At 38.3% G+C, this 26,784-nt stretch overlaps 1 protein-coding gene across 1 annotated transcript in view; it reads right to left on the bottom strand.

Annotated features, from left to right (window-relative positions):
* COBL (cordon-bleu WH2 repeat protein) overlaps positions 1-26,784 on the bottom strand; it is a gene marked incomplete at both ends in the record, with an annotated part of 160,113 nt that overhangs the window by 43,490 nt on the left and 89,839 nt on the right. Inside the window, 2 exons of the mRNA XM_080364156.1 lie at positions 1,031-1,213; positions 4,312-4,450. Of these exons, the coding sequence (XP_080220282.1) occupies positions 1,031-1,213; positions 4,312-4,450 (322 nt within the window). The remainder of the gene's footprint in view (positions 1-1,030; positions 1,214-4,311; positions 4,451-26,784) is intronic.

The following is a 26,784-nucleotide window of genomic DNA, read 5'->3' as shown; positions in this document are numbered from 1 at the left end:
ATGAATTAGGGTTAATTCTCAATAAGATTCAGGATTTACATAAGTATGGATCTCCTTAATTTCCTTCTCTCCCCCCAATAAAATTTGTCAATCTATATTTCCTCAGCACAGATTTGAAAAATAACGCTTTAGATTTAGCGAGTATCCAGGAGCAAACACACCAACTTCAGTGTGTCAGAGCAACAGCTACCTGCAGAATAATGTTGGTAAAGAAACTGTCCTGGAAAAAGACCTTTTGTCAAATCAGCAGCTAATGGAAACATTTCTCTATCACATGGTTAGGAGACATCCTCCTAACCTCCAAAAGAAGTGTGTCCATGAGGTGCCATAACACGCGGAGCTTTGCTCTCTTTACAGGACCTACATGGGTGTGCAGGGCAAGCCCACAGGCAGCATGATACATGATCAAAGACTTGGCTTGCATACAAAGACGATCGATGGATAAGCATGAAAAAGTAGTATGAAGACATGCTTTTCACAAATACGCAAGGATGTCGAAAATATTGTGTTTCTTTGTCTGCTGTTATGCCCCAAGGGGAAGAGCACACAAAGGACTATCCAAAGACGGCAAGGAAGATGTACCCATTAGGACAGGGAGGCCCTCAACAGCACACAGCTCCTGTAAATGGTTTAATCTTCCTCAGGGAGACACCCTGTAGTTTTCAACTGAGACTGATAGACCTATCGAGTCTCAAAGGAACTCGTCTCCGGAGAGACAGAAAAAATGTTACTACAGAAAAACAAACATGGAGAATCAATACTAGACAACAGGTTTTTGCTTCCAGCGGCACAAAGTCACAAGGTTTGATGGTTTTTTTTAAAATGTTTCCATGCAATGGCCAGGTATCATCCACAAAACCACCTCCACACCAGTGTTTTGTTTACTTCATATTAATTAATTATACTGCATTGGGCATTTTAAAAGACAACAGGCTGGAAAAAAACAGATGTGTATGTTTAAAGAGCAGAGAGGAAAGTCTGGAAAAGCTAACCCTGGGAGTAGCCATCAGAAGAACGGAAATGTAAATACATGTAGTTTCAAACATACGTTTAGGTACCAGCTCTGTTGGTGGTGTAACATCTGCTTCTCTGTGACAGACTGTTGGATCCACAGTGTCAGGAGGAGGGTAAGGTGGGGGTGGGGGGATCACTAACTGGGGTGGACCACGAGTGGTGCCTCTAGGAGGCTTTTGTGGCACTTGCCGTCCATCACCTACAGGGGGATCAATTGACTTGTTATTTCATTGCAAGAAAATGATCACTCTGCTTACTGTTATTTTTTTTAAACACACATTGATTTTCCCTTACCCACACCCAAAGTCTCTCTGGATATAATTCTGCCTTTGTTTACCCCGAAATAATTAAAGGAGAAGGAAAATCTAGGTCTCTCCTAAATCAACAGCAACGGGACTAGAACTAGGCCCAGCACAGAAATATATATAAAAACTAACAGTTAAAATCACTATTTTGGCAGATAGAAGGAAGGAAAAAAAAGTTTAACTAAAAAAAAAGAAAAAAGCTATGTAAGGAAATGTGAAAAATGTGTTTTATTTTTATCTTCTTAAGTGCCAAACTGCCTGGATTTGTTGACCTCTAGAATACTTTATGTGATTATTTTCCTGACTCTTTGAGAGAAAGAAAAAGATGCCTCAGGTCAGTATTTTGAAGTAGGTATCTTGACAGGTTTTTATTTTCTGAGTAGGTTTTTTATTATTTTGACATTGTGGAGAAACAGATGATTAAGTTGTTCTTTTGCAAAACAGTGTTTTAAGCTACCAAAGAAAATGCTCGTAACTTTGGCTGGGGGCTTATTTCAATCCCATGTGCAACAGCGAAATAAATACATGTACCTTTGCACTATATTCTATTAACCATTTGCAATGTTAAAAAGCTGCTGCCAGTTTGTAGTGTACACACCTAGAACATGGAAAAACCTACAGACCTTGCAATTTGGAACGTCCTTAGAGGCTAAAAGTGCCCTGAGGAACAATGACTACCTGCTGGTTCTGCACTTATACCCTGCCTTAAGCATCTGCTGCGCTCATTGCTGAAGAAGAATGCTGGCAGAGACGATCCCTGGTCTAATCTATTCTGATCCTTCCCGTATTCTTTGTCTCACGCTCTGGTGCTGCTAAGAAGTGAAGTAGCACCAAGAGGGAGGAAAAAAAGATTCAACTATTATGATTTTCTACTTAGAAGTCACTAGCTTTCAGAGATTCAAGACACAATCTGATGCTGGCAAATGTGCAGACCCTTTGTTACTGTTTTGAGAAAACTGGGCACAATACTTTGGAGTCAGAATAAGTGATTCAGTATTGAATACTGAAGTGGATTTACCAGTTTGAGCATCTTCTTGATAGGATCTTTTGCTTTGATTCATGTGGCTAACTTTGGAGATACACAGAACTATACAATAGTTTGGGCTGTAAGGGACCTTCAAAGGTCACCTAGTCCAACACCCCTGCAATGAGCAGGGACGTCTTTGACAAGATCAGGTTGCTCAGAGCCCTGTCCAGCCTGGCCTTGAATGATTCCAGGGATGGGCATCTACATAGGCGGCTTTAACGCTTTTTCCATCACGTGGCTGCCTACTTCTCGCAGTACCTTTTTCCCCTCACTACAGTCTTGCTTTTTTCACAGCTTTTCTCTCTTGCTCTCAGAGCCATCTGTGCTTTCTCATCATTTTCTTGCAAGGGCCCCGAAGAGAAGCTGTTTTACCAACCTTTCCGTAACATTTTTTCTTGTTAATGAACGCATTCATTCAAGAAAGTAGCAGAAAATGAAAAGCACTGAAGATAGGGCTACTGTGGGACGAGTTCTTTGTCAGTGTAAATTAATAAGGCTCCATTACAGTAAACGATACTACAGGATCCAACATAAGTAGGGTCTGGCCAGCAAGCACTTATGTACACAGTACAGAGCGGCCTAGAAGTGGCTCTGCTCTGCTTTATATCATCTGTAACATTACGAGCACTGATGCAAATTAAAATGAACACTTACAAAAAGGGAAAGCACCAAATGCCATCAATAAGTGACCAGCAGCAGGGCAAAGTATGAGGAGCAACAGACTGTGACACCTGCAATGGTTAAAAGTAAGCCAATTTGCTGAAAACTCCTGTGTTATATGGCACAGTGATAACATTCCCCTTAGAGGGTTTAAATACGAAATGTCAATGGAGTCGAACATGTCACAAGATAATGGACTCCTGCTGCTACACAAATGCTGAGGCATTAAATGTGAAGCATTTACTGAAAATAAATGTTGGAACAAAGCCAAGAGGTTTCTTTCTAAACTGTGAGGCATTTGTAATGTAAGCAATTATGTATGACAGGATGTCATATCTGTGTGTCTTAGGCACTTTATGAAACAAGAGGTCAAAGGCACGAACTGAAATGCACTGCATGCATAATGGCACTTGAAGAATGATTCTCTTAATGTACTGAAAAATGAGTTTCAATATGTGGGGTTATTATCTCATATCTTACCCATCATATTATAAAACCACTTTGTTTGCTAAAAGCATTATTTTGGGGTCCTCACTCCCACTGATCTGAATAAGTGAGCAGTCAGATAATGACAGAGGTCCAGGAGAACTTTTTTTGCTCTTTCTGTATGAGAGTAGATGGGATGTCACATATAGCTGAATGCTAGAGTTGCTTTTGTTGTGTCCAGCTACATATAGCATTCCTTTGAGAGCACCAGTCCTTTTCTTCTATTGATTAGCTAAATATTCAGCAGAGATTAATTTATAATAAAACTGAGGACTGAATTCAAAAGAAAAGCTTAACTGAAAATGGCCAGTCAATGTCACACTGCTGGAGGACCACAGAAAATGTATTCAGTGTTTAGGAACAGAAGGATATACTGAACCAGCTTGACTGTATTTCAGTTCTACCAGAACCCCACAGCTACAGATGCATTCAGTATTGCCTGGCCTATTTCCATTTACTTGCATTTCCATTTACTATTTCTGTACTTACATTTACTAGCAAAACAAGCATGACCTTAAAGGCGCAAAACAGGCCCAGGGCTTGTGCTTTTGGATATCCGCTTTGTACCAAGCATTAAATCATCCAATAAGTATTATCTACCTTTTACTACCCTATGTTACTCTGAACAGTGTCATTAAAAAAAATGAGGTAGCATACAAACTTTTCTTTCCAGACTTTCATTCTGCAAAGAAATGCATTTTCTTCTCAGAAGTCAAAAAAGTTTTCAAGCTCACAGCATAATGGAATTAAGGAAACTTCAAACAGCAAGCACTAAAAGCACATGCACGGGATTACACGGAAGAGAAGAACACCTCTCACCCATTGTGCTCTTCCTCTTGTCTTCCCTCTCTTCTGTCCTGTTTGGCATGGCAGGAGTAGGTGGAGCAGATGCAGCTGGTGGAAGAGGGGCACGCCTCTTCTTTTTGTGTAAATCATTCAGGGATGCTCCTTGTGAAATCTAGATAAGTTGAAAAACAGGCACAGTAAATAGCATGTTTTGTCAGTGTTGTAAATTGACAGTAACAAAAAAAACGGCGATTGTCGTATGACCTAATTTCTCAGCACAGTATACTTATAATGAGCATTTATAGTGAGAACAGATGAAAAAGACAGATCAGAAGGGCTACAGTAATGTTGCACTCAGAGAAGGAAAGGGAAAAGAACTGCAGATGAATGTCATGGGTGAAGTACCAGTCTGGTAGACATTTGATGTTTTTGGTAAAACGGAACTAGAAAGCCCAACACTCAGCAATGCACAGTATGACACTACATGTATTGTTAAGCCAGAGTATCATCTTGTTTTTCCATTGGTTTCTTCAGACCTTTTATTATGGTTAAATACTCCCATCTGTATGTGTAGGGAGTAAACTCACTCTCATTTCTTTGATTTTCCTCTCAAATTCTTGCTTAAGGACTTCTGAGAGAAGAGCCAGAATTAAAAGTTTGCTTGCACGATGATATGAGATTATACTGTTCTCTGCTGTAGTTATGTCTACTAGACTTCACAGACATACTTTTGAAGATCTGTAACACCTTGGCTTCCAATAATTGCAACATGCTTGTTGGCAAGCCAAGACTTCATTACAGTTTACACTGCTTTTAAAAATACAAAAAAAAAAAATTATTACAAATGACTTGGGTTTCACTGGGCTGTGTAATATTTTCTGTAGCTTGTTGGAACTTAGCTGTAGTTCCTTTTTCCAGAAAACAAACCAAACAACCAACCAACCAACCATGTAGGAAAATATACTGATTTTTTATATTTTAAAAGTACTGACAACCCTAGACAGAACCAGGCTTAGTCAAGGCAGAGGGTAATGGGAGCTGCCTACATATGGCATGCTGTTGGTATTCTTCAGAATTCACATGCATCACTTCATTCTCTGTCCATCCTCATACTCCCCATAGCTGAAGATATCTAATATACAAAACTGCCTGGTGGTTTTCTAGTATTTCAAAGGACTAAACAATAATAATAATCTTTCCTTTAATCCAGAGGATTAATGAACCCTTAAAATACATTTGTTGTGGGAGATTTCATTAAACAAATAGTAGTTTCACACTGCTCAAAGCTATTATCAGAGTTCAGAGGAAAGACACTCATTTAGATGCATTCTTTCTACGTTGAGTGAAAACTCTGAGAATAAATTAATTTCACAAAGAGTAGGACATGAGTAGAGCCTCCTTTACTTAGTCTTCCTTTTCAAAAGCACTCAGGAGGGTCTTAGGTTATAAAACAAGAACATTCAGTTCCCATCCATTAGGCTAATGCTTTAACCACTGTGCCACATGACAATTGGACACTTTCCACCCCTTCCTGGTGAACCTGCATATGGAGAAACTTGGTAGTAACTGCACTGGACATAGAGCATGTTAACCAGGATGAGCTGCAGCTTTCATAGCAAACAGCTTTTATAATGTGGAGGGATCAGAGGGTGGGAAAGAAAGATGTTGTGGTCTTGCTTCCTACTACCATGGATTATTTCTGCACTTTGAACTGAATGTCCACTGGCTACAGCACACAGTTTTTGTCACTAAACTTCACAGCATTTGAGAAATTAGATTTCTATCAAGAAAAGAGCACCAAGTCAAATGTTCAGGAAAGGATACAGCAAAATTCTGGAGCTCCTTTGAAACACTTTTGCCCAAGGTTACGATGTTACTCCATAATAAGATGGGGCACTTCTGATGAAAAGAACTGCCTGCCAGTGGTTAGGAACTGACCGCAATCAACTGAAATTGAATCCCACTCCCCTCAGTTCTTATAGAAACAGAATACCCAATACTGAGCTGGAAACAGGCAAATGGCTACCTGGAAAAAAAAAATCACATTCTTCTGCACTGCATTTTAAATAACTAAAGCACATGCCAGCACTTAATACTCTATCTTGATTCTTCAGGATACTACCTTACAAAAAGAAAATTATCGAAGTGGAGGCATGGATTAATCTGACTATGAAGTCTCCAAAATTCAGTAGCTATGGAGAAACTGGATCACCTGGGAGACAGGCAGCATCTGAGCTTCCCCAACACTTCACAAGCACAAGTCATGACTTCTGAGGTTACTTAATGGCATTTTGTAGCTTCCATATTCACTCCCGTCTCTCCAGACAGAAAGGTCATTTTACTTGAGGACAAAAAGATGGATGGACTGGTGATTTAAAAGATAAATCTAAGAAATCTTGAGAATCAAGGTAGAAAGTAAATGTGTGTTTCTACTTGAAATAATAAAGATATCTGATCACCCTTCCCCAAGTGCCAGATGAGTGAAGGTTGTCAGTTTGGTTTTTTCAAATTCCTCAAAGATATGTTACTGCTTCACTAAGAAGAAAGGACCCTCGTTAGAAGCCAGCTTATCTTTTCCAGCTCTATGTATTCTTATTTAGTTGAGTCTTCTGAAAAACATTAGATAGATGTATGGATGGACATACTGCTACTGCTAAAGAAAAGGGTAGAAAATAGCTAGTACTCAGCTGCAATATATACACACAAAAATGCTTTTATTATACTGTCAGCTAAGTGCAGGATACTTCACAAACACCATAAAGAAGATGAAAAGCTTGTTTAAAGCCAGCCACACTACAATGTATATAAGAAGTGTCTAGTTCAAGAACAGGTCATAAAAATTGTTAAAGTAGTTCTTTAATACCAACCTCGGTAAACCTATGAGGCTAAACATAAATGGAAAAAACACAAAGAACATTCTGTTTCTTTCTTGCAATTGTGTATACCAAAACAATAGAACTTGAAAATAATTTGTTATGGCTGGCTGCTTCTTTTGTAAAGAAATCAGGCCTTAACAACAGTATCTGAAGTAATTTCCCATACAAACATTGTTATAGGAGCCTCCCTCTGAGCGTAACAGAATATCTCCTAGTCTTAGCATTTGTGCTTCACCTAAGTATCATTTCTAACCAGAAGAAATTATTACGTCAGCTTCTGTTATGCAACTAATACATAACGTTTAAGTACATTACTAAGTGTTCCCTGACTATAATTAGTATCAGCAACTGAACCAGAGATTAATAATGTGGGCTAAAAGGACTCAAGACTGACAAATAGTGTCACTTCTGTTCCCATGTTGATGAGACCACATACAATGCAAAAAAACCAATTTTCCACTAAATTCACGTCATGGCTCACACCCTGTTTGAAAAAATACTTCCAATATTGCAGACAAAATATCCAAGGAATGTGCTGAATGGGTTTTCCTTTTGTTGTTTCCTTCAACCTCTTCATTAAATTTGAGGACTTCAGATGAGATTTTAGAATATATTTAGAGTATAACAACAATGTCATGAGGAGGTTATGTGTCAAAATTGTGTAGAAAAGAATCCCAAAGCTAATGCTTGAAATTTTCAATCAGTAGCATTTGAAAGCCACCTTACTTCCAAAAGGTCTGTGGATACACTAAAAGTGGATGTGTAAATTGAGTTTCCTCACGTGTAAGAGTTCAGTATTTTCTTTGGGTTATGTTGCACTGAATATGAATTCATAAAAAACATTAATGGAGGCCCAAGGGAACAAAGGCCACCACCACTACAAATCCATCAAGCATTCAAAGACAAGGAGATTCTCAGATAAAGCTCCAACGTGAGCTCCACTCCTTGCCTGTCTTCTGCTTAAGGTCAGACACTCGTTTTGTATTTATCAACCCTTCACTACTAATCTTTCTAACAGAAATGTTTATCTGTGTAAGTACTTGCTAAGTCATCTCGCAAATCCCACCTTTCTTTTATTCACAGACCAAACTAGGCCTAAATTTACTGCAGGTTTACTGCTCCCAAAACTGAGCGTCCTTCTGTAAGCCAGAAACTATATCACTAATTTGTGCTCCTCTGTCCCTCTAGCATCTACTGACATTTGCAACCCACTGGATGACACTGACTATGTACCTCAGTTGCCTGAGCCAATACTTTGAGCAAGAAGGAAATCTCACTCTACTGTCTCCAAAAACAGAATAAAGACTCTACTATAGCATACTTGGAAAGCCACACATACCAAGTCTGCTCCGTTAAGGACAGCCCGCACGCTCTTGCCATAGGTGGTAGAGGCAAAGAGTCTGGGCTTAATGCAACCTTGGAAAGTGCACATTGTGCAAACAGCAAAGCACTCTAATGTTGCAATTACTGCAGTTATATCTCAACCAGTAAAGAATCCAGCAACTAGCAAGGTGTTCCAAAATGGTGATAAGGCCAGGTAAAAATCCTTAAGCTAACACTAGAAGCCCTGTTGGATTTTGTGGGCTTTAGGGAAAAATATTGCATAGCTTCTAAAGTGGATGTTGAAGGCCACTTTAGTGTCTTGCGGCAACTACTGCCTTTCAAGCAACACATTCTGCCCATCTATTGAATAGCCGAGGAGGACTTGATAGTCTTCAATGACTACTGAGTTGGGACACAGAGACCAGGGGAACAAACCATGTCTTCTTCCTTCTCCCAAGACTGATGTCTATGGAGAAGAACGGACATATGAGAGACACAAACTTTCTGCAGGACTGAGAAAGAACTTGTTTTTTCAAGCTGAGTGATCTCAAGTCAGAAGCACAACTAAGAACACAAGCAGGGAAGAACAACTTAAAAACTGCCATGGAAAGACTTCCTTGGACGTGCACACTAAAAGCAAATGGCACCTTCTTGAGTTACCTGGAACAGGTTTTCCCTGAACAACTGCAGGTTTCTGTTGTAGTTGGCATCCACACCTACTGGAGAAAGCCTGGACAACTGACAGACAGATCTAAGCAGTTTTACATGTGTCTTAATAGAAAACCCCTCAGTGGATGCAGTCAACATGTGACCGAGATGTTAAAAAAACCCCAACTGTATAGTTTGTGTTTTGAAATTGAAACCAATCTTCTTCAATATTTTCATAAACATGACAAGAAACATTTGCCTTACAGCAACATCGTAGCTGCAGGTAATACACACATATCCTACCAGCATTAGGATTTTTTTTCAGGGATGTCTCATGGTGGTTTAGCATCTACAAATTAAAAAAAAAATTGTATAGCATTTGATATAAACTGTGTGAAAAAAAGCCCATATACTCTTTTGTTGCTTTCTCCTTTTTATGCAACACTACATGTCAGGATGTTTTATTGTTTTATAGAATGATAGTATTGTTGTGACTTCTGTCTAATTTGTATACAAAACGTCTGTTTGGAGAAACAGTGAGTGATTGTTTGTACAAATTATTTTTAGAAGTAAATAAAAAGGACTGGAAAAAGAACACATGGATTCAATCACTGGCATGCCCTGACTACAAACTGTTTTCTATCATCCAACACTGACTAGACACACACTCCGATTTAAGCAAGACAGATTCTGATACACCTGCTGGTGATGACATTTTGTGGGGTCAGAATACCTGCCGAATTAGAAGAGTGTTTAAATATGATCCACAGAAAAATTCAGAGCTAGCTCACAACTGAAGAAACAACAGGATCACCCCAAACTATGTGTGTGACCATCTCAAGCCTCTTCCTTTCACAAAGCATTTTGAGCAATCTTGAACTAATTAAGAGTCATTTTACAAGAAGTGCTAGAAGTAAAAAGAAAATACACATATTTTATTAACACTTGATATAACCAGAACTGCACTGATGCTTCTGTAGCATTGTGTGAAAGACAAGTGGTAGGTTGGCACGTAAGTTTTATTATTTGGGAGTTTTCAAAAATATTTTGCTATGATTTTGTGCATGATTTAAACCAGTTGAGAAGAAAACCTCTGGATCCAAGAGGAGCTGTTCTAGGAAAATCAGAGATAAATCCTTCAGCTGCAGAAGAGAGACATGAATCTGTCCACTAAACTTGATGATATAAAAGCTACTCTATCGAGCTGATTCTGCATTTTCACAGGGCAACAGATGCTTCAACATGCCTAGCACTATAAACCACAAGAAGTCCCAACTGAACATTAATGTGTCTTAAAAAACATTTATTCACATGTCTAATATTCCCCGGACAGGTCATATATCATTAGGCTTTTCCCTGGCATACACTGACAAAGGAAAATTCAGGGAGCTCTCAAAGAAACTGGGTGTATGAACAATTAATGAGGCTGACCACTTTAAGTCACATTCTATTGTCTATTCAGCACTGAACTTCTCTAGTTTGTTTCCTTATTAGGTAGCACCCCATTTCATTTGATTAAAAAATGAATGTTTAATCCACAAGTACATTACAAATGACATTCAAAGACAGCAGTCTGATGTCTCCCAAAAACTTGTCCTTATGCTGCACAATGCATTTGTGTGGGTTATTTAAAATGCTTACTAGGATCCCATGCAATGCAACAACACATTGCAAAAACAACATACACAGAGATACTAAAAAACTGAGCACATGGAAACAGTTCTGAAGAAGATATTATTTTGAAAACTTGTCATTTTGATAAAATGCAAAGAAATAACTACACTTCAGAAATTAGCAAGCAAGTTTTCTGGGTCGGTCATTTTAGTTCTGTAAATCTTGATTTTCCAGTGTCAGATCTCACAAAGCTGACAGTAAAACAAATAATAATAAACTTAAAGGGAGATTTTAAAATAAGCCATACAAAGTTAAGAAACGCATGCTGTGACAGCAAGACTGACATTTGGACCAACAAGACCCAACAGCTCGCGTTACTCAGAACATGCCGCTCTCACACGGAACAAGTGCAGATGGGAGGTTCCAAAGCTACTGACAACATGAGTTCAAGTCCACAGGGTGCCACCAATAGCCTCTACAAACAAGACAACCACGTTTGTGCCGTGACATGATGTCGCTCTCTATCAGGGTGTTTTCTCCTGATTGGAGGCTCTGCACCAGGCTTCCTTGGCATGGGTTTGGCCCACGTGATGGTTGCACCCAAGCCATGCTCATGGCCTCAGCTTCTGAGCTGCTTTCCTGCTGGAAGTGGTTCAGGTGCTGTGTTAAAGTGGGAAGTCTGGCTTATTACTGGACTGCAAACTGCACTGCTCACCTGAAAACACCCTTACCATTAATATTTTAATCAGATGGCAAAAAATATTGTATCGTTTTGCCTACTTCTGTGCTGCTGGATTTCAAATTATTTTTTTCTCATTACGTAACTCTGGTATTAAACAGGGTTTTGTAATGAAATTTAGTATTCATTACCAAAAACGAAGCTGTGACTGCAGAACCATCTCAGTCTTAGTAACAGAGTAAAAGCTTAGCAATACTGGATTTTACAGAAATTGCTGTGCTCTTGTGCTATTTTATTCATACAACGAAGAAGACGAAAGCCAAGGATGTCCTTGAATATTCAGCTGACTGGTGACAGAAAGCTAAATCAGTTGACACAAGAAAGCCACCACAAGGTGAAGGGGCAAGCTCATTTTTCCATCTGTTTTTACTGAACACACCCTTTGTGAAATGTCATGGTCAAGGGCAGTTAAAAATTAATGTCATTTTAATCTTCTTTAAACACTTTAACTTGCTCAGTTAAATGTGTCAGACAGGAAACTATCCATAAACAAATTTGAAATGTTAAATTACTAAGATAGCTGTGATTTCCTTCTTCTGCAAAATCTCATTACTAGCTGCAATATTATTTCCACCCAAGGAAGTCACTCTACAACACCAAATATTTTCACATGCATTGAAACATGTAGACTACACAAGTCTGCGGATGTTTGCTTTGGCATGGAATTGAACTTCCTCTGTTTCTCTGAATACAATGTAATCCTCCTCATTGATGTCTTCTTTTAAAGTGGGAAAAAACAAAAACTCTGAAACACTTAAAAATCACATTTTAAACCCATCAGAAACTGATTTTCTACTAAGATTCATTCTCTAGAAAAGTTAAACAAAAATGAAAAAAGCCACCTCCAAATTTTCATTTCATATTTGTCCTTATTTTTTCAGCTAGAACAATACAATAAATAGAACAAAGGAACATTAGTGTAAGTTTAAAATACATAGTAGGACCTCAGCTCAGTATTTTGTCTGACAGCTTTGTCAATGAGTTTGACAAGATCAATGTATCTCCTTGAGCCATTGTCTTTGGGAAAGGATTCCTCCTCCCTCCTCGTCCAGGATTACAGGCTGGCTGACTCGTTGGTCTGCTTTTCTGTCCTTAAAAATCTGAGAGATGTTATGAGCCAGCTGAAGATGTGCAAAATTTATTTTGCAACTTCGTCCTCTTTTCTACCAAAAGGGTGGGTTGTGGCCTCAAATCTGTTAGGGCTATAAAGTGGAAGGCAATCACACAGATGTATGACCAGTAACAAGGAGAACCATACCCCTTCTACTGCCACTAAGCAACGTATCTTCCTGGAGCTTAAGTTTCCCTTTACACTTACAATTTTATTCTGTAGAGACAGCCAAACTCAATTTCTACTGCGCAGTCTTAAGTCCTAGGCAATCACCTCAGAAGTCTTCTCAATTAAGAGAAAAACATAACTGACTTATTTCAGCCTAGTTCATTCCAGCACTCACAAAGGGCTGCCAGAAGCCCCGACTTCCACCGTCTTCATAAATCAAGAAGAGGCAGGAATAGCAGAGTGGTACCAGAGTGGCAATCAGATATATTACTAGGGACTGTAGCATAACATAGATCTACGTGAAGTTACTACCCACAAGTATATGATTTTTATAATCCAAAATTACTAACAGACTCTGCTGCAAAAATATGTTAGAGAAACCCACCATGGGACTTTGCTTTGCTATCCATGCCTGGAAGTGTCAGCAACATATGGCTGAGCAAGACTCAGGGGTGTCTGTTGAGCTGTGATGTTCTGATCAGGGTGAGCACACTGCAAACAAAATCAGGTGCCCCTGGGGACCTGCACCATCCACCCTCTAAAGAGGTGAAAAACTGAAGTGATGTGCAGTGAGAGGTACTGGATTTGCACTCTCCTCTCCTCTCCTCTTCTCTCCTCTCCGTTTTGGGATATAACTGAATTAACTCCAACAGAACATAGCTTTAAGTAGCAGAGGACCATTTTTACTAGATTGTACTTATTTGTGATGCATTTTCCTGCTTTCTTATTTGGCTAAACAATGACCAGAATGCAATGCCATTAAGCTGTTAAATTAAACCTGATCTTCATTGAATGTGTTTAAGTAGTTAATGTTTCTATTCTAGAAATTTTTACCTTTTTCATTTGGGATCTAAGAAATGTGGAATTACAAGCAAAATCTGAAAAACAACACAAATCCCGTTTCCAAATTAAGCCCAGTGTTAGGGTCATTTTTCATTGCTTACTGAATGCCAGTTCTTCAGAAGCCTTGCTGCTTAAAATGACCTTTGTCTATTAACTTCCCTTAAATACTTTGCCCAGCAAAGCCTAATAATTACTTGACAAATACTTTCTCTTTAATGAGAGTTAAAGCTTACAATGACATCAGCCTGTCCTATTTGTCTGTGACTTGCAAGCCAGATGAATTTTACTTACTAAATGTTGCAACCCTGCCAAAACTCAAGGCTGCACAGAACAGTATGTTCGGGCCCTGATGTCTTGCCAGTTTTCAATGAAGTGCTTGACAGAGACCACATGTGGAGGTCAAGTGATCTCACCAGATGGCAAGTCGTGGTATTATTCCCAAGACAGGTAGTATAGTCTGTTCAGAAACAGTTGGCAGGTGATCCACGAACTCACAGCCAGAAGCAACTGGATTATTGCAAAAGACCAAGAACATTATTGATGTTAGCAAAAAGACTATTCCAAGAATTTTTCTTGTACTTTATTCAAGTACTTGACTCTGAAATTGTATGATTTCTTGAAAAAAAAAATAAAAAAAAAAGATCTATTTTATTAACTGCTATCTCAAATCAGAAGTTCCCCTGTCAAAGAAATCTCATACTCTTGCATGATTATTATGTGATGTATGTTAAATGGTAAAATAAAGAGACTGCAAGCTCAGCTTACTTGAGTTCTTGTAATGTATTAAGGATCACCACGTCATTCTGACTTCGATGTCAATTCAGAGACTGTATCTACACAGGTTAGAGGGCAGGACTGGACTACTCTGCAGAGAACAACAGGAAATCAGACCATGGAGGGACCTTACAAAATTTTGTAGAGTACCTTCCTCACCCTTGTACAGTAACAGCTTATCCAAGTCACAGTGTGGAACACTCAGCACCTCACACAGTCCAGCCTTCAGTTAAAGTAGGTAAAGCAATTTAAATGCCTGGGGAACTGACACTGCTACCATTTCGTACACAAAATTGCAAAACATAACTATTTCTCCAATGCAATAAAGCCACACAGTGGACTCCTTTTATGCAGCAACAGGTTTTTCGTCAAGCTAAAGCAGCAATAGTCTCCTTTCAGAAAAAGACATCATTTTAAAGTAGACTTTAAAATTTCAAGTTCCTCTGGTGCAAAACCTATTAATTGACCGTGAACTTTATCTGAGTAAAGACAGATTCTCAAAGGGCCAGTGTAAAGGCAGTCTGACATCCCCTTGCACTTTTGAGAGCCTGCACCTTCTGGCTAACATCAAAATCTCCAGTGAAATTCTACACTGACATCCTCGTTCATACTTGCCAAACTTCAGAAAAAAAATATAATCAACTGCACTTGATCACTTCGTGACTGAGAAAGCTAAGACTCCTTTTAAATAATTCATCACGCAAGGATACATTATTTAAAATTATGAGACAAGATAGTCAGAAAATAAGTATATTAATTACAATTTTTTTAAAAAGGGCAGGGACACAAAAAATCCTGGAAAATAAGTTGGTTGCCTAAAAGACATTGCCTAAAGTTATTAAAATGCTTTCTGAAATTTTGTTTTTAAAATGGGACACATGCTGCTAGTAAATAAATGTGTAGCAACACAAAGTTGAGCATTAGGAGTTCTAAAGAGGATGGGTGGCAATTTGGACTAAAACTATGAAATTTCTTCAGATATATAAAAAAGAGAATTCTAGAATAGAATAGAATAGAATAGAATAATGTAAAATATCCTTAACTTACATTCTTTGAAGATACTGAGAAAGTAGCCACTATAGTGCCTGTATCTTCTAGCTGTCACCTTTGATAAGCATTGTAAAAGAATTAATGTTTGATTAAATGTGCATATACCAGAATTAATTTTTAGAGCTGTTCTTCTCACAAAAAGAGGTACAAATTACTCCCTTTCCCTAGCAGCTTTTTCTGAGCTTTCCTAAATTTGATAATTTACATGACAACAAGATAAACCTTCAACCATCACTGCACTCTTCTCTCTTTTAATTTGGGCCTGCATCATTTATAAAAACTAAAGTGTACTTGTCTAGCTAGATTAAGCATCCAGGCTGCACAGCAAATATTATCTGATGTTCTGTCGACTGTTTTCACGTTTGCCATCTAAGCACTGTTTTGTCAGACATGAAAAGAACAAGTCTGGATACTCCTCAATCAGCTAACTGAATGTCATGTCTAAAAGCTCGTTAGGGAAACATTAACAAGTCACCTTCAAATTGGAAATTATTGTTCTGTGTTCTAATTTCTCAGTCATTTACTGTGGTATAGGGCATTTTAAGGACCACAGACCTCTTTTAGTACTCACTAATTGGTGCCAGTACATCTTGATAATGGACTCTGCAGTAGGATAGCACGGGCCAAGGCCAGCTCCAGTGGAAATACTCAATAGATAAAACTTTTTAGGTTTATGACCAGTTACAAAGACCATTGTTTCTATAAAACTTAATATATGTCACCACAGAATTTCATGCCTGTGAAGGGCAACAGTTTGCACGTCTTTTTCAACACAGGGCAATTAACTGGATGTCATTAAGAAAAGCTCCGCCCTTATACACTGTTCTTAAAGAGATATTGCCTGATCCTTTGGGCAAAACTGGATAGATCCAGGAAAGTAGCACACCATATGAGATCATTTTGTCTTGCTATCTCCTGAAAGGCAGAAATCATCATTTGCTAAGCCTGATCACTGCACAAGACTTACAATCTAGAGAATATTTGGCATGGACCTGGATCTGATATTGATTCGAAATGGAATGGGATCAAGTCTTTACAACACCAAGTTGGTTGCTTTAGGGTTCATGCTGGAAAATTCTTATTGCTGATATGATTTACTGGCAAAACTTATGGTCTCATTCTGCAAGTGCAAAGTTTTGCACTTATGAGCACAAAACAAAAAGAGCAATGATTTGGAATAGCAATCAAAGACAGCTGTTTCTGTTTCTAATGAGAGACACGTTGCCTGTTCATCTCATTACCAGTGATAAGAAGGCCTAGTGAAGTCACTGAGAATGCTGCCAGTGACTTTCCTGGAGTGGTATCAGATCACATGAGACAAATATTTCGGCAGGAATCTCTTCAATTATTTTCCAAAAAATAGCTACACTGGGTTACATCAAGGGTTCTGCTCAGGCTTCTGTATCAGACTGTGGCAAGCACCTAGAGAAGGACAGAAGGGAAGCTATGTTCAATACTATCTTCTAATACTTTTGCAGCCACCAACCATCTTCATGTTGGGGACTTCCTGGTGTGGTTTACATTTAAAAATTTGAAAGGGATTTTTCATCCTTGCAGAATTTGTTCAGTCTCCTCTTGAGCCCATGCAAACTTTTAGCATCCACATCAACCCTTGGCATGTAGTTCATACATCTACTGCTTGCATGAAGAACCATACTCTGTTTTTGTGTGGTTTGCCTGTTTCCTACTAGCTTAAAATGTTATTGTAATGGCTGGTTGAACCATCAAATCCCTATCCGTAGTCTTCATGCCACTTTTTTCAAGACGAAGAATCATGGTTTATTGAAATTGCACAGTTGTCCCTGTATTAAGCTACTCCACTCTTGATCATCCTTGATGCCCTCCACTAGTCTCTTCCCCTTCCGAAACAAAGGGAACACTACTGTAGTATTTAAGATGGCATAAGAAAGTTCACAATACAGTGGTGTAATAAAGTTACCTTTTTACCCTCTCTTCCTCTCGTAAATTGTTCTGCATCTGATCTTTTTTGATTGCTGTTGAGCTTTGAGCTGACTTTTTGCAAAGAAGTATGTCTTACAATCCTAAGATCTTCCTCACAGGTTACTGACACCTGAGAGACCAGTATTTTACAAGGTATTAGGGAAAATGAAGAGGGGTGTTTTCTCATGTACATAATTTGACATTTACCTACACAGAATGCTACTTGCTTTCACCTGCAAGTGCTTCCAGTGCTCAATCTCATAAGGTCTTTCAGCAGCTGATCTTCACACTCAGCCTTCTTCCTTACTATCCAGGTAACTCAGGTACTAGCAACAAACTTTGTCACTTTACTGCTTTTTTCCAGATCACTTCTTAATAAAGTGAACACGGATCCTCAAATACTCTACAGCCGTTGCAACATTCTACCACTAGATGAGCAGATCATTTACTCCTAACCTGTGATTTCTCTTTTCTTTTCTGTACTGTCAGTTATTTAAGAGTGAGGTGACCATCCTGCTTATGGAATGGAGACTTGGTTTCCTTAAGAAATCCCTGGTGAGGGACCTCGGTGAAAGCTCTGCAGAAACCCAGACAGACTGCTACCAATTGGATCGCAAAGATCCATCTGTTTGCTGAATGTGTCAAGGGCATTCTAAGAGAGTCATAAGGGAAGGTTTCTGTTTTACTAAAGCTAAATTTACCCTATTCATTATCTTCATAGAGATATAAATTAATTTAATTCTCTATTGTGTTTCTAGTAATTTTCCCAGTACCTATGCCACATTAGGAGGCTTATATTTTCTTGATTTCCCTCATACCTTCCAAACATCATTTCCACCTTTTTTCTCTGAATTTCTTTATGAAAATCGGAAGTGTGGCATCAGTAGCATTCAGCTACAGTATTCAGCTATATTTTCGCTCTTTCTTTGCTCCACACAGTAGAAAGAGAATTTATACAGATACAGTTGTTTTACACAATCTTCTCCACTTCAGATAGAACTGCGGCCTCCGGTGCATCATCTTGAACATACTTTGCACAGCTGCTACTCAGACAAAGGAACTGGAGCGCACTCCTTTGACAAAGGAACTAAAATGCATTTCTTATCTATGTTATTAGACAAGCTTGATGTTCATTACCTGCCTATGTGGGCAACCTTAACCTACACAAAATGTAAACCAAAGCAGATCTGTTTAACCATCCTAGGAGAATAGCAGGCAATTCTCCAGCCAAGGAGTAAGGTAGTCTTTATGGCAACATAGCAAAATAAATTATTTTTATATGTCTATATGAGGAAAGGAAAAAGACCCCATCTTACCCATAAACTCTCAACATCTTACTCTCAATGTTTTTCTACAGAAATGCACAAATTAAGTAAATAAGCTTTGAAATAAGATTTCAGACAGAATGGCTGGAATAAAAGCCCCAAAGAGAGATGGATACTAAAAGCCTAACTGAAAGTTTCATAATAACTATATGGTATTTACAGTCTTGTACATCCAAAATAAGCCACTGCTGTATGAATTTGATATGAAATACAGAGAAACAGATACAATCCCCATTTTAATGGGTTTATCTATTAATAATATTTTTGTATTAACAAGCAGAGATAGACTCAGCTGCTCTTTGACATTATAAAAATGCCGCCTCATGCCACTTGAGTAAAAAGTCCCTGGCCTCCTGATCTGGCATTGTACAGCAGTACAGTGTGCACTCCAGCATCTAATATCCAAACTCTAATAAAAAAAACAGGAAGACAGTATGATTTAACAAGTTTTCGTAGCAGCTCTACTACCCCTCTATTGTCTCAAGAACACTGGAAATTATTCTTAAATCATGAAAGGACATCTCATACATTCTTGACTACTTGCTGACCTTTTTTTTTTTAAAAAAAAAAAGCTTACAAAATAGGTAAATTTTATGTTTATTTTATGTAAATATAATTTCTTTTCTTTTGCTTACAAGCTTGGGCACCTGAAGAGTACTCTGGAGAAGGAGCATCTTTAATAGAGATTCCATAACCCTGCCTTCATCACAAAAATGCTGTCGAGAGAAATCACACAATGCCTGAGAGTTCTAATAAGTCTGCCACCAAAACCAGAGAAGATCATAGCTAACACTCCTCATATCCTCAGTAAACGAAGAATGACAAAGGAACTTTTAAAAATAGAATGCTCTGTTCATATTTCAGGCCTTCTCAAACAAAAAGAAAACCAAACAAGAACAAACTAAAAAGGTGTACAAGCCCAGTCATTAATTTCCTTTTAATCAACATTTTTAAGAACTTATGTCAGTCAAGTGTTCTCCCTTCTCCTTCGGTTCAAATTTTGCTTTCATATCCTCAAGGAATTTATAAAACCCCGAGAAATAAGCTAGAAGATGCAATATTTTGCGAAAGCAAAAGACACATTTAAAAAACTCCATTTTTTTCCTACAGCAGAATTACAGGATTCATTGCATCCTTCCTCAGAACATGAAAAAAGTATCGGTTATTCTCAAAGGAGGCTTCTGGATGCTCCACAGTGGAAAAAAAAAAAAAGGCAAAACAAAAATATATTCACAGAACACTTAAGAGAGAAAGGAAATGTGTCATAAGAGAAAGGTTGAGAAGACCTCACCCAGAAGACCTCTGAGTCAAAAGAAACCTCCCTTCCTCTCAGAAAGATGATAAAAAAAAATGCACTCATATCTTGTTGACTTCTACTAGACATTTCTGGCTTAGGTGTAACCTGTGAAAGGGAGATAACTAATCTGAGTCCATCCGCCCTTTTGCTGAATTCTGGGCTCCTTATTAAAGCAGAATACAACTGCTAGGTGGTCTCCACCATAAACTTCTCATTACCTTTCACCTTATGCAGAAGTATAGAAAAAATATAAGGTACAAAGGAAGAAAACACTAACAGCACAAAGCTGTTCTGCTGCAGTATGAAAAACAACCAATCTTCCCCCAAGTACAACTATAATAATTTGTACAAAAGTAGCATCAACCAAGTAAGTAAATCTAAAGCAATTGGAAACTCTTCCTCTCAGGACACAGGACTGATCAGAGTGGAGTTTTCACAGTAATAAATTGCAGTAGATGCACAAAGGAACAGGTAGAGGACAGTGAGCTAGTAAGAGTACGGTGCTTATAGAGGTGGACCAAGCAGATGTTAATCAAGCAGGTTTTAGACACCTGCCTAAGATAAACCTCAGTTCTATAGGTAATAGCGGTAGACGTTCTCATCCAGTTGCGATACTTTTGCCTGCTGGTATCATGCCTCTCCCACAAAATGATGCTTCTGATAGTCCAAAAAGATCTGTGAGGAAAAAAGTCTGCCATCCACACAAACACGGGTTCTTTCTAAACACTCAGCTGTTTCTCAGAAGGAAAACCAACTGCAGGAGTATTATTATTTGAAACACCAGATTTATATGTAATCCTCAGGGACAAAGCAGATTCAAGAAACTCCAAATCACAGGGCATACAGAGCTCTACTGATGGCATCTTTACTGACACACCTGTGCATACAAGGAATGTTACTTACTCTACACTGTTCTACAGGATCTGTCTTCATTCCTTCAGGGCCTAATTTGCAGCCAGAGGGAATTAAAATGTTGAAAACCTGAGGAATACAGCAGTAACAGTATGATTTCATACCAATCAAGATTATCCTTGCAGTCAGCTAGCCACAGATCTGTGGCATTGGATTATGAAGAAGTAAGGTAGAAGAGTGGTAATAACTTTGTGCAAACATGTAAGAAAGATATCTATGCAAAAAAATCGCTATGCTCAGGGGACATCAGTGGAAGAAATGCTTGCTTTGCTCACATTTATATATGAACAATCTCAGTTTAAAGTCCTTTTGCAACAGAAGGTGGCACAGTGAAGAATAATATGGTATTAAAATCACAGTGGCCAGATATTGAGTTGCTGAGCAACCAGACGTAGATTCTGACATCTTAAAAGTTCAGAAAACGTCAAGCTACAAACTCAGCTTCCTAATTACAGACAGCTGAGCTAACAACTTCTAAAAATCTTGGCTACTGTTTTAAAATACATTTTATTTCTAAGGGAGATAATGAGTCACATTTTCAAGTGGCATCCAAGTCCATGCCTGTAATATACACCCATACACATGGGAAATGTGAGAACTGCAAATTCAGGGACTGATTCTGGAAATTTGGGTGAATACGTGGTTTAATAACACTTGGAACAAATGTAGTACGTTAGTTATTATTCAATATAATCTTATTCATACATTTCCTTCACTGCCTGTCCTTTATTTTTCGTATTTGAACATTATTCTGTTGTTCTTGCTCACAGAAAGAATTCCAGGTATGTTTTCAACATACACTGTGCTCATTTGCAATGTCATTTAAAGTATTTCAGGGTTGCCTGCAGATGGGCACAAATTCAATAGCTTTCAGCAGGACATTTTGCTGGAGTATTTCCTCCTTTTGACATAATCTTAATATGCTCCATCAACCAGAAGGGACCTAAGCTTTTAATTACCGGTGTATTCTGTTCATATTGGTTTCTATATAAAAGGACAGTGAACAGTACTGTAATACAAACAAATTCTGCTGTGAGAAAGGCATCCCTACCAAACGCATGAAAATGAATTTAAATGCCTAATACAGTGTTCCGTGAGCTCCACGGAGCACCTATTAATGATGGCCAGCAGAATCATAACTCTTTCAAGTGCAATATGTACTAGAACGGGGGAACATATGTCGCAGGAGACTGCTATCTCCAACAGGACCACAGGCACACTCGAAAAGGAGAGAAAGAAAGAAGGAAAGAAGGAAAGAGAGAGAGAAAGAGAGAGAGAAAGAGAGAGAGAGAAAGAGAGAGAGAGAAAGAGAGAGAGAGAAAGAGAGAGAAAGAGAGAGAGAGAAAGAGAGAGAAAGAGAGAGAGAGAAAGAGAGAGAAAGAGAGAGAGAAAGAGAAGAAGGAAGGAAGGAAGGAAGGAAGGAAGGAAGGAAAGAAGGAAGGAAGGAAGGAGAAATACCCTACTACAAATCAACAACCAAGATGGCAAAAGAAACATCTCTGCATTTCCACATTTTTTATTTCCTTCCATTTAATAAAACATACAGCAAATACTGAAGGTATCTTCTCTATATAAGCAAGAAATCTGGCAAATTTTTAGTGTCAGTACATTATTTTCTCCAGGAAAGTTATGAAAGTCTAATTTATGTTTGCTCATTTTAAAATGATTCTCTTAAAAGCTGAACTTGGCTTTTAGGCATAAAATAGGTCATAATTAAACTGAGGTAGGGAGAAAGACACCTGTCAGCAATGATCTAGGTAAGCCTGTGACTCTCTTTGGCTGGAATATTCCTTTTTATTCATGTGAGTAAACCTCTCCAATGAATAAGTTATTCTTGGTGAGAAAACATCAGCCTTGATAAAGCTGATGGCAAGCTGCCTGCTCTAAAGGTGCAGCTTTGACCATGAACTGGGCATCAACAACTGTCCTCAGCAACCCAAGTTTGAGATCCAAATGGAGAGGAATGGAAAATGCAGGGTAAAACCCACTGGACATCACATATGCTAGTTTGTCAACAGCAACCTCCAGGAAACTATATAAAGAGGGAAATAAACCTGAGAATTGTTTTGGTTTATAATGGAGCCTTCTAAAGTGTGAGGCCAGTTCCCCAACCTGCACCAAAAGCACTGATACAATTTTTATTTAAACCCACTGTCTTGCCATATGACAACTAAGATTAAAATCTATAAAATAAATGTTAGAATATTGTATCTGTTATATCACCTTATTCTTCTATTAGTATAGGAATTTGACTGGCTAATAACAAATCCCAAATGCCTCTTGTCACATCTATATATTACATGAAAGTGCTTCTGTTCTGAAAATCACAGCACCTGAAATAGCGTATTGCTGCTTTATCACAATCTACAAGTTGCATTTCTTGGTTCTGCAGTTGACATCAGAGCTACTATAGAGATGAAGGCACTGAAGAGCCCTCTTCTAATTCTGACGTTGTCTCCAAAAAGTCCCATGATTTTATTCCAAATAAACTACTCCATTTCATAGAAAAGGGTCTTACAGAATGTCCCTGAAGTCTTCTGTATAATCTCTCCTAATTCCAATTTCTGTACTTCCCCATACATGCTAAAAAAATAATATTCCCATGAACTAATTTGCCATGACACAACACTCCTGACCTCCAAAAGACTCAAATACTCAATTCTACAGTTCTTCCAAGAAATGACCCAAACACAGTTCTTTTTCTTTTAAAGAGAGGTCACTGAATAACCCTCTGAGAAGATGTGTTTAATTCTGTCAGACTTCATGTGCGGCTTTTCTCTCTGTTCTCTGCCTACAATGGCACACTCACACAGGTTTTTTCTTGTGTATTTTGTCTATATAGTGCATGTTTTTTGAGATGGGGACTAAGTTTACACTATGCCTACCGTAAGGCGGCCCCAAATTCTGCTAGCACATCATCTAAAGTGCTGTGACAGAGAACAGAGACTGTTTGTAAAGGGAGTGCAGTTGTTGTCCACCCCCTACACTGTTCTGCTCTACTCTCTGGATGGTGTGGGCTTCATGTTGCAACCTAAGAAAGGAGAGGATGTCCTTATTTCCAAAGCATTCAACCTGCTGGATTTCACACTACAAATGCTACCATATCCTGGTCTTTTGAAGATTATTTTTTTCAAGTGACTTTTCATTATTTGAAATAACATCACTTGGGAGATGTTTAGAAAAAAAACAGAGAGGCAGTCTCCAGGGAAGAGACCTATGGACTCCTTTCTTTGAGTCTGCATTCCTTTGCAAACTATTTAGTGCATGTTCAGTGCACTCAGAAACATTGCTCGATTGTGCTCTGAAGAGAAACGAAAAGTTTCTAGAGAAGATTTAAAACAGTTACAAAAGGAACAGTACCTTTAAATAGACATGGAAAACTAATGATACTGCACTAAATGTAATTAAAGTTACTGCAGGGGCCTTACCTTCAAGAGGTAAATTACCATAAGACCCACAGAAACAAAAGCTGCAATATGGTAAAATTATATTGCAGTAATCCACCTATCATGAAAAGCGAGTAGAGAAAATCTAAATCTAACACACAAATTAAAACACCCCAGTTTTTGTGCACATGGAAATTTCTGATTGGAACCACTAGGCAGGGAGATGGGACATATATTTCTAAAGAATCACCTGTGCTGTAAAGAAATTTGAATGCCCTGGAGTGTAACAATGGGTTAAAAATAACAGGCTTATTGGGTTGGAAAGTCAAACTACAGGTCTGCATAGTAGCTACAGTATTCACTTTCCTGAAGAACCTTATGGAACCACCCAATTTAAAAAGAAAAAACCTTCTGAAAGTTCAGAACACCACCTTCTTCATTTTCTATTAATGTGCTAGCTTCAGTGGAAATAAACATGTTCCCCTTTTGCAGGATCTTCCTGTTAGTAACAGTTGCACATAAATAAAGTCTTCTAAACAAACATCTTATCTTCTTATGGAAGGAAGTCCATTAATAAGGAATTGACGTCCTTCCCTGAAAAAAAATATCAGTGCTAATTCTTTCCCATAAACTAAAGAAATAAACTTACACCCTGAGATTTTTTACTCTATTTTCACAGCAAACTGGATAGTCTGCACGTAGATAAAATAGAACTGTTTGGGTTTTCTCATAAACAATAACCCTGTTGCTGCCTTGCCACATAATGCTGAATAATTAATCTCTTCTCTTGGTTTTTGATCGCTTCATGGAACTTGTGCTTCATTTCAGCTGTGCTCCACACACTCTTGTTTAAACTCCAGGGCAGCCTTGTGAGCAACTTCCAGCCTGGAAGCTTCAGAGGCACATCAGAACTGCTTAATACTTTGACCTATGCAACTGTGCTCATAATATCCTGTGCTCTTCAGTGGCTTTGTCAGCTACACAAGACATTTCTGTTGCCCCAGATTAACTTAGTCATGGAAAATCCTCTGATACAACCTTCATCTCTTGCCTTTCTTCAGAGTAGCTTTTTCTTTAGACTAAGAGAATCTAAAGTTGACACTGTAATGTATGCTACTTGCGATAAATAAAATAAATACTTTTCTCCCAATGGCTTCAGAAAGCCAGCACTTCAATCTATTTGCAACAATGCTGAAAATAGAAATGTTAACATGTTTAATGAGAGTTTAGATTTTCAGAGCTTTTGTGCAACACAATTTAAAATCTCAATGCCACACTGCATGGAGATAAGCCTAAGAGAATGGAAGAATAATATACTCTGTGATTACTATACCTGCATAAATTTAAGAGTTATAATGCCATAGTATTTCTGTATTAAAAGATTTACCTTAAACAGATTAAATATTTAACTCTGGGGGACACAAGAAATCTCATCAAAATATTTACAGTAGGAATTTTAAAAAGAAATTTTAAAAAAGAAAGTGCACCAGATGTTGCAAGAAAACCTTCTTTTCTCTTCAGCTGTGTCCGTAGTTGAGTGCTATTTCAAAGGCATCCTACTTCAATTTTGAAGGATGAAACATCGTTATGTTCCAGCAATCACATTTTTAGATATACTAAGAATGGGAAAACAAGGTTCCACAATCCTTTCCCAAAGTATGCATCAACTTTGCTTACACGGTGCTTCACTGGAGAAGGCACTTAATGTTATGTCTTAACGCAGATAAACAAAAGAGTGACAGGGAGCAAGACTGGGCACTAGAGTCCTCCTTGGCTACCCTGAACTCAAAGAGTCATGACTCCGTTTTGCACTAATACAACTCACTTTCCAAAGACCAGTCTGCTGTAGAGGAGCAGATCGACTCAATGCACGTTACACAACCTTTAAAGTATTGGTTCCTTGAATTCTTATTTAGCATCCATATATAGCTTTACACACTGACTTTTATAGTAATGCCTTTTGTTGATGAGGGAACAGAAGTCTTAATGCACTTGCACATGTTTAGTAAAACGCCTACCTGAATGTCATTATAAAAACAAGAACGATTTCCTTTTCCCTTAACTCTATTATTTTCGAAGGGTTGGGTCCTCAGAAAGCTTTGCCCCCATTTCTGTTTAATTCTCAATAACTTTATTGCAGAATGGTGACCTTTTTTAAAGGAAAACCAGAGCAGTGCTTTAAAAGGTCACATGGCTCAATTGTGAAAGCAGAGCAATGGTATCTCATGGTAGCACTGGAAAATAGGGATGCAGGCAAGTCTGACAAGTGTCTCAGCAAAAGAGCAGGCTAAAGATTTTTGTCAGTCATTACAACTGTCACCCGTTTTCCAGGACTGTCCTGGCCAATAAGGATACCTAGTTACCATATAGAATTCCCAGCTTTTCTGACTTTTTCTTCATCCTCCTTCTTTTAGCGTAATGCTTCATGACACTTTTCTGATTTAGGAAGATTTTTGACACAGAAGAAAGCCTGAGGCAGTCTCAAATAAATCTCAGTAA

Source organism: Nesoenas mayeri (assembly GCF_963082525.1).
Source record: "Nesoenas mayeri genome assembly, chromosome: 2".
Taxonomy (NCBI): domain Eukaryota; kingdom Metazoa; phylum Chordata; class Aves; order Columbiformes; family Columbidae; genus Nesoenas; species Nesoenas mayeri.
This window is presented reverse-complemented; position numbering and strand designations above follow the sequence as displayed.